Source organism: Archocentrus centrarchus, chromosome 16, assembly GCF_007364275.1.
Source record: "Archocentrus centrarchus isolate MPI-CPG fArcCen1 chromosome 16, fArcCen1, whole genome shotgun sequence".
Classification (NCBI taxonomy): domain Eukaryota; kingdom Metazoa; phylum Chordata; class Actinopteri; order Cichliformes; family Cichlidae; genus Archocentrus; species Archocentrus centrarchus.
The window spans coordinates 25,450,241-25,459,548 of NC_044361.1; the positions used below are offsets into that span (position 1 = coordinate 25,450,241).

Consider the following 9,308-nt stretch of genomic DNA (forward strand, 5'->3'; position numbering starts at 1 on the left):
ACTCAATATTTTTATTTAAAAAGGGGGAAAAAAAAATCAGAAGTCAACACAAGCAAAAAAAAAAAAAAAAAAGACGATGTGAGACAAGTTTTAAAATATACTTTCACAACTGTGCGACTGTCCATGTGCAATGTGAGAGTGTGTCTTCACATCTTAGCTTCCTTCTTGACTTTGAGGAATTCTGCCATGTTAGAGAAATATTTCTGGTTGGCTTCAGCCACCTTCTTCTCTGCAGCCTGCGGGTTCACAATCTCCAGCCCCTACAGAAAAAACAGTAACCGTGTGATTAAAGAAAAAAACAAAACAAAACCCTCTGCGGTGACTCTTAATCCAGTGAGTGTCTGCTTCTTTTTACCTGAAGGGGCGTGAACGCGACACTGGAGCTGGTTCCTGAAGAACGATCTCTGACTGTGGACTTTCCTCCATATGTCATGCTCTGCTTCTGCAGCGTCCTCTGTGGTGGAGAAACAGGCAAAAAAAAAAAAAAGCCATAATGTTAAAAGTGTAGATACAGACATCAGCAGTCACTGGTGGAGGTAAAAGCAGAGATGAACACGTTTACCTGGAGGGATTTGGAGATCCTGGCTTTGGTTGCCTCGTTGACCTGAGCCTGCCTGACTCTGCCACTGCCGCTCTTCCCCAGCTGACCCAGACTGAAACCCAGATCCTCCTGATACGCATCATCTTCGATCTGCAACACATCAGGAAAAAAAAAGCTCAAATCATCAATTCTTACATATCAAAACAACCAAACTACTGTCAAATGATTTAATATATTAAAATATTTGTGTATTTTACAAATATATTATTAATAAGCTCAAGCAAGAAAAAAAATGAAAAGCAAAAGGTCGTTAGCTATTCTTCCAGAATGTGGCTTCATAACATATCCATGCCTAGACCCAGGTAAGCAGAAAAACCGAAAGGACGACCCAATTTAAAAGTGCTTTGTTAATTCTCGAGCCACAGAAAGCAACGAGCAGCTCATAAACTGCACATTTATTACTAGAGCAGAGTAAAAATTGTTTGCACTTCAGTAAAAATCATCTGACTACTGTTGTAGCTCCTCCAGAGTGGTGGGAGAAGTTTAGGTGAGGACAAGAAAAGCTAAAAACATCTCATCTTGTTCGTGCTTGAAAAGAAGGCAGCTGGACTTCTTTAGGTTTGTGAAGATGTTCCCATCCATGAGGCTTCATCAGTTCTAAAACAAACAGCTGGTGGAGAGTCCCAGGTATTTGTGGTGCTTTGGATTTGCTGGCATTCCCAGTGGGAATTTTCAGCTGGAACACCCCTCAAGTCAAGTCTTCCAACTCAACAAGTCGGAGCCGTCCCACAAATCCCGACACAAGATGGCAGCAGTGCACATAAACAGTAAAACTTTTACTGGAATTTGTACATCCACTGTTGTGCATTTGTGACCAGCCAAATAAGCCATATGCAGCACAATGACCAGGCTCTTATCCATGAACATACTGCAGCGGTGTTTTTAAGCACCAAAAAACAAAAAAAAAAAAACTCCACCTAAACTAAACAAGTGCTATAACGTTCGTGTGCAATATCAGTGCGAACTGCTCAGGTACCAGATCACTCTTCTCTGTAGTCAGTTATTTATATATTCTATTTCTCAAATTATTCTATTTATTTGTAAATATCTTTTAATATTTAAAAAAACCAAAAAGGCAACTTGCCCCGGAGGGACCTCAGAAACTAAGTTTTGTTCCTGTCATGTTTCACATAAGAATGACAATAAAGCTCTTTGAATGTTTCATTTTACTAAATGTATATAAATGTTTACAGACTTTTGTTGTAGAGTATTTTAGTACTTTCCTCTCAGATTACATATATTATTTATTTTATTACTGAGTGTTCTTCTGTCTCTTTGCTGTTTGCAACACCATAAATTTTCCACAGTGTGGAACAAATAAAGGATTATCTATTAATCATGTTTGTTGTCATATAAGTCAAAGTGTGAAAAAAAGACATGGATCATCGCTGCAACTGGGGCCAAGGTGTGAAATCTCTGTAAGACACTACCCCATTCCACCACCATTTGAGCACCTGAGCCAAGGTGTGCACCTGGGACAGGTTTTCAGGACTGCATTGAAGGTGGTTGATAGCGGGTGTCTCTTATGAAGTCCAGATGCTTTCTTTTCAAGCTTTGAAAACTACCATGAGCTGGATGATTGAGAACCTACACAGACATCTCATCCTATTACACACGGCTCTGCTGGAATAAACTGGTGCAAGCCAAAGGCAAGGCTGCTTTGAGTCATCATTCCTCCAGGTTTTAAATGACTAAATACTACTTTTGGCTGCTTTCTTATTCACTAGGGGTCGCTACAGCAGGTGGCTCAGGATGTTTGAGTCGGCAGATTTTTTTACACCTTATGCCCTCCTTGATGCAACGTCAAAGTGAGCCGTGTCTCCTCCTGGGAGTGAACTGAGGATCTTTTGCTTGTTAGGTGAATGTGTAAACCCCTTCTCCCACTAACCAAGGGAAACACCTCTAGTGAAGGCATAAAATAATGAAAAAATAATGCGCCTCTTTATATTTAGTGTTCACGTGTCTATATACTATTTTGTGTTAACTACTTTTGTATATAGTTTCCTTTTGTCTCCATTTCTTTGAGTAAAAGATGACTGCCAAATAAATTGATTATATTTGAACATCAATAACTATACATGAAAAACCACTGGATTAAAAACAAAAATCTTAAAATGGGAGCAGAGAAAATATCTACTGACCTCTGCAAATGTCATCCTGTTGGCATGTTTCCTGATCTCAGTCAGCCCGAGACGCTCTTTCATCTTTCGGTACCTGCAGGAAAAGAGCAGTGGAGCTTGGTTAGGCCATTTACTGGATATTTATAGCTGATGATGGTAGTCTAAACTTGGCTATGAAAGTTATGTAAGCTTCTTGCGGTCTTCGAACATGCTGATCTGTCTCATGCCTTGCCCTGTTTCTACTGAATTTCAAACATTTATTTTGGAAATAAGTGTTGGATCAGTTCAATCTCAGTAATCTCCTCCTATTAAGCTATAAAGACTCCAATAATCATCAATTTCCATCTCCAGATTTCAATCCTCTTTCCCCTTATTAACAGCCTGTCCAGCAGGCCTGGCTTTAGGTAGCTGACAGATTGTTTACCTCCGTCCTCCTCTCTTCTTCCTCTGCCCATCCAGCGGGGCTGGCAGTGGTTTGACCTGCTTCACGGGCGGAGGTTCCTGCCATTTATCAAACTTTCTTTCTATTTCTTCTTTTAGATCATAGCCAACCTGCAGAGAGTGACAGAAAATTTTTAAACCACAAGAGACAAAAATAAATTTGCTTACTTCCTCAGTTGCAAATAAACCTGCATGTAAATATGAAAAATATGACTAAATTACGTTGACAGACCGCAGAACTAACAATCGCTGTATCTGCTGATACATTCACTGGTTTTCTAACACACACTACACTGATAAAACTTAGGTGCTCTACTTTAATGTTTATTAATGTGAAGGTGTTCCTTTAAGAGAGTCACCTTGCCATCTGTACTCTCATGGAAACTGTCCACTCTTGCAGCCAGAGTGCATTTTGAAGCCACCAGACGAGCTGCCTTCCTCCTGAGGTCCTGGAGGAAAAGAAGAATACTATTAGGCATCAGGCTGATCTAACTGCATTTGTGTTGTTTATGCAAACATATTTACTGACAGGTGGCAATGACTGCACAACATCACAGTGGTAGATGAAGCCTGTGTGAGGCAGCAGGGAGGTGCTGCTGAAGCCAGAGAGTGTTCTCCTCTGTGCTCCCAGCAGCATCAGGTTACAGGCCGGCATCTTTGACAGGTTAGTGAGGCCTCCGGCGATACCTGCAGCCAGAGGAGAGACCGAAGAGTGACCAAAAGAATTCTCAACAAAGACGACGTATGTTTGTAAAAACTGTGTGCCCGTCAGTATGTTTCTCTCACCCATGATCTTTGCTGCTGTTGATGCTCCAACAATGATGGACAGGTTTGGTGCAATGAACGACATTCTGGATTCTACATATTCATAAATCCCGTGTTTAGACTGGTTCAGCTCCAGGGCCATGTCACATGCTTCCTCCAGCTGCTTCAGTTCGTCCTCACTCAGCAATGACCTAAAGTCCCAAAAGTACGCAGTCAGCATTCAGTTACAGTACCAGTGAAAAGTTTGGATGCTGTATAATAATCAAAAGTATTGATTAGCGTTAACTCTTTCCCCTTTGGATGCCTACTAGGGGTAATCCTTATTTCTCTTTTCTGAACTGAGTGATTTCTATCAAATTTTATGTTTGCTTCCAGAGGTTAGTGAGGGTGATCTCTGCCTATACATCTTACTACTGGAAAAACCCAGAATCTATTCTAATGGTCGTCAAACCGCATCTTTATTGATATATACTGAGATCCTAACATGGAGTATCTCAAATCGCATACTTCCATTTCTACTCTTCCTATACTGAACGCTTTTTAGTGTAATTATACTGAGAAGTACAGCTACATAAAGTACCCATTAGGAATGGGCGCGACTAGTAGACTAGTGCTATTGTTACTAGTCGGTACCAGATGTACACGCAGTGCCACATGGTTAAGCAGAAGAATGCGAATAATAGTTTCAAATGCATTTTTTTAGACAGTCCTAAAACTTAACTTCATATCCGAGTGTTTCTTAGATTTAGAATAGTCAGTCAGTCTATTTTTTTTTTCCTTGTTTAGTCAACTAAGAAATTAGTTCCCAGTTACATCCCTAGCACTCATAACTAGGGATGCTCTTGGTGATTAATTTACAAATTGATTAAAGAAAAACTAAGGAAGGAAAAAAAAAAAAAAAAAAAAAACAGATTTACAGACTCAGAAAACAGTTTAAATTAAGCACAGTGTCACAAATGAGGTATAAAAAAAAAAAAATAAATTATACCAATACTGTATTTAAGACCCAGTCAAAAACTGTTCATCATTTTAAGTGCTGCTAAATTTTGTGACACGTTGTGCCGTCCACACATCAGATTAATTGTTGGTGTTAGCAGGATTTTCTTTCCTTGCAGATTTATGTCCACCTGCTGTAGCGTTTTAGTCTTTATTCGTGGTAGAGAGCTCGTCATGCTAGAACAGTGATTCTAAAAGTGTGGGTGGCAGCCCCCACTTGGCTGTGAAGGTACTGCAGGGGGGCCATGCAGGTTACTGACCAAAAATGTATTTTTATTTTTATTATTATTATTATTATTATTATTATTATTAATAATAAAATTATTATTATTAATAATAATAATAATAAAAATTAATAATAATAATAATAATAATAATAATAAAATTATTATTATTATTATTAATAATAATAATAATTTACCAAAAATATTTTTCAATTAGCTTAATTTCTAGCTCTTATAAGATTTAAAATGTTTAAGCATACAAAAATATATAATTTTAAAAGACCTTTTAAAACAACTCAATCCTAAAGAAAGATTTTTACAGGATGTACATTCATAGGGTGAATGACATGATTTTTGGTTTAAGCTTTTTTGTTGGATAAAGTCCTGTGGCATTGTTTCTAAAATCAAAGAGATTTTTCTATTAAAATTTTATTTTGTAATGCTAGATTAATTTTTAATTTGGAAAATTTAATTAAATTAGAAAATTTAATTTAAAACTGCCATAAGGGGAGAGTGATATTATAATAAAGCAATAACAGTAGCACAGCATTATATCCAGTGACACAGCATAAGTCAAACATTAACACAAAATTAGGTAGGGTTTTCCCAGAAAACTGTAAGTATAAAATAACCGTGTCACACTTTAGTTTAGAGATGCACCGATTGCTTGACTGATTCTGATTCTCTGTGACCGGTGGGCACTGCCGCCTCACAGCAAGAAGGTCCTGGGATCGTATCCAGTCTAAGGCCTTCCTGTGTGGAGTTTGCATATTCTCCCCAGGTCTGCGTGGGTTCTCTCTGGGTACTCCAGCTTCCTCCCGCAGCCCAAAAACACTGATTGGGTTAGGCTAACTGGTGATTCTAATTTGACTGTACGTGTGAGTGTGACTGGATATCTGTCTCTCTGTGTTGGCCTTGAGACCTGTCCAGGGTGTACCCTGCCTCTCACCCTATGGCATCTGGGATAGGCTACAGCCACTCTGTCAACCCTGATTTGGATAAGCGGAAAAGATGGATGGATGAATGGTTTTTATTCTTCATTTTCTAACCTTGTCTAATATAGAAAAGTAGTTGATGGAGAATCAACCTCATTAAGTAAATTATGAGAAAACACAAAGAAGGAAATTCTTAATTTTCCAGCTTGGCGATACTCAGAGTAGTGACTAAAAGTTTGGGTGAACTGCAGCAGTCTGTAGTTAGAGAATGGCTGCTCTAGAAAATCTGTGTTCAGTCAGAGGCTCAAAAAGTTCCATATCTGCACCTTACACAGACAAGCAGGAAGTATTTGCAGTGAACAACATGAAAGTCTTCATACTGAGACAAGGTGTGCGAATCACAGACAGACTTACCCCTGTGTGGTTGAAGCTGTGACACTGACAACCATAATGGTGGCGTTGGTGAGGATTTGCTGAAGCGTTTCATTGTTTTTGCATTTCTCCAGATTGTTTCCCAGCTCCTAATTATGAACCACAAAAATCAAGAGAATACATGATGTTCAAACAAAATGCCAGAAAATACTAGAACCAATGTTTTAACAGGTTCTCTTGCAGTTAAATAAATTCAGTTCAATTCAGTTTTATTTATATAGCACTAAATCATATCAGTCGCCTCAAGGCGCTTTATATTGTAAGGTAAAAACCCTACAATAAAAGAAGCGACGTCAATCAATATTTAAATTTTAAAATATTAACTGTAACATCATCCTCCAGAGTTTTGAACAAACTCTTCAATCATGTCAGTTTAGTTACCATTTCACTGTTCTCCTGTGAGGAGGTGGCTTTAGAGTAACATACACCTTTCAAATATTTAAAACAGAGATGATTGTTCTTCTGTAGTTTTACAAGTCCTATAAAATTTTTTTAAAAAAACCCCTAAATCTAACTAAAGACACAGATTGTCAACTCAGCGCTTCTTAAATTTATTTTTGTCAAAGATTAATAAATATTTCCGCTTGCCTTGACTGTACGGATGTAATCCAAAGAATCTGGCACCAGTGACTCCAGCTCTGGAAACCTCTTGGAGTATTTGTCCCTGGTAAACTTGTGGATGATATCTGGAAACAAAGCAGAAATACAGAAGACATCTTAGGTTATAAAGAAAAGAACTAAATCTTAAACACAGCTTCATGGACCTCCAGAGAGGAAGAGCCAACTCACTGAGCTCGTTGTCGATTTCCACTGTGAGGTTATTAGCTGCTACAATCAGTCTGTATTCTGGGTCAGCCTCGACTGGGCCTGAGACTAAAAGGAAACACAAAGCAACAGCAACAAACTGTAATGTTTACAGAGTAAAACATTTTAAAGAGAAATGAATGGAAACTGCTATTGAGAAGAGCCTTAAAAAAAAAACAAAACAACAAAAAAAAAAAAAACCTCACCCTCTGAGTTCTTACGCTGCTTCCCAATATATTCAGAAATTTTGTCCATTATCTCTGAAAACTATAAAAACACACACTTAGGGAATAACAGACCAGACATATTATTACTAGTCTCAACATGTGTAAAGCTCTCATATGTACAACTCACCTGTTTGCTGTTGCGGAGCTTTGCAATAGACGCAACGCTCTCAGCTTTACTGTAGTCCACCTCCATCTCCTCTGGGATGTCTTCCAGCCCTCCGTCTGCCCTTCCCTGGTTCGCCTCTCCATCACTGTCCCCCTCTTCTCCTTCTGGATACAGCCCATCCTCCCCCTCATCTCCAGCCTCCTCCAAATCAGCCAGGAGCTCATCTGCCAGAGACATCTGCAATTGACGGGAAAAAACTGTGAGGCCAAGCTAAGCCGACTATGATCTGTTTCCCACAAAGGAGCTGAGGGTGTCACCAAGTGTTGTGGGTGTGCGTTCCTCAGTTATTGTTGTTATAGGTGTATTTCTGTATTTTTGTTATTAATGACATGGTTACACAACCCAATGATTCCACACTAAAAAGATGCTAAAGATCATTCAATAATCAAAAGGTCAGTGGTCTGATTCCTGACTCATCTAGACCTTATGTCAACGTGTCATCTGGTATGTGATCAGCATGCGAGATAAAATACACATACACAGTAAGCCCTGTATGAATGTGTGCATGAATGGGTAGATGTAGCTTGTAGTGTAAAGTACTTTGAGTGGTTTACAAGACCAGAGAAGAGAACGGACAAAAGCTGTCTGTTTCACAAAATGACACGTGTGATATAAAATGTCAGTTTCTCCAAAGCCTGCGTTTTGCAACCTCCAAGGCTCCCAATTATAGGACATACACCAAAATTCTCAGTATCATATCATATAAAAGTACAGCAACTACTTGTTTAAGCCCTTTATTAAGCAAAAAGTCGTTTAACAAAAGAGGGTCTCAGATGTAAAAATCCTCACCTTATCTTGGTTTTGCATTATAATAAATGTAATGTTTTGCTGTTGTTTTTAAAACTTTGTGTTGGGAAACCCCAGACATCTGGCGAAACCCATTTGGGCTCGAACTGTGCTGAGCCTGTTTTCACTGTTTTCTAAAGAATTATAAAGCAAACACTGTGAGAAAATATTCAGCAGCTGTTAGATACGTACGTAAAAGCATCAAAGCACAGCTGAGACCAACACTTTATCGGCATTATTCTTTTACTTAAATCCTTACATTACATGAAGCATGTATGCAGTATACATGCTTCATGTATACTGCATACATGCTTCATGTAATGTAGCATGTATGCAGTATAACTTGTGCAACAGACACTTAAATGGGTAAACTAAACTAGTACTATCAAATTAACAAGAATAGAGGACCCTAGATAAATCAGGCAGTGAATTTAGGATATTGTGGTCGTGTCCCTCAAACAGCGTCAACGCGTTATAAATACTGTGGAGGAATAAATCTGACTCCATCTTTGGGGTCGATGTTTATCATCGGCTGTTTTAACGTTGTTAGCTAGCTAGCGTTAGCAAACGTTGGCCAGACGTTACTGAACGCTTTCTGATAAACTTTAACTTACCTCAGAGTTTCAGGATCCGACTGGTTAAAGAAAAAAAAGCGTCTTGTGTAGGTTTCAACCTCTGTTGTTTGAACAGAAAAATATATATATATATATTTTTTTTCTGTTATCCTGTCTGTTTGTGATCGGGTTTATACGGTACCGATGTGCTGCTGGTCGCAGATTAAATACGTAGTTTCGCAAAGCTTTCTGGGAAA

The 9,308-nt window shown here is 38.6% G+C and overlaps 1 protein-coding gene across 1 annotated transcript; it reads right to left on the reverse strand.

The window, feature by feature from the left end:
• Positions 1-9,308, reverse strand: prpf31 (PRP31 pre-mRNA processing factor 31 homolog (yeast)). Its single transcript, XM_030750105.1, has 14 exons — positions 9,112-9,308; positions 7,673-7,888; positions 7,525-7,585; positions 7,304-7,387; positions 7,103-7,200; positions 6,497-6,603; positions 3,949-4,118; positions 3,692-3,849; positions 3,522-3,611; positions 3,146-3,273; positions 2,743-2,815; positions 563-691; positions 356-454; positions 1-260 (listed from the first exon to the last, which is right to left on the reverse strand). The coding sequence occupies exons 2-14, from the start codon at positions 7,886-7,888 to the stop codon at positions 147-149; spliced, it is 1,527 nt and encodes a 508-aa protein (XP_030605965.1). The 5' UTR covers positions 9,112-9,308; the 3' UTR covers positions 1-146.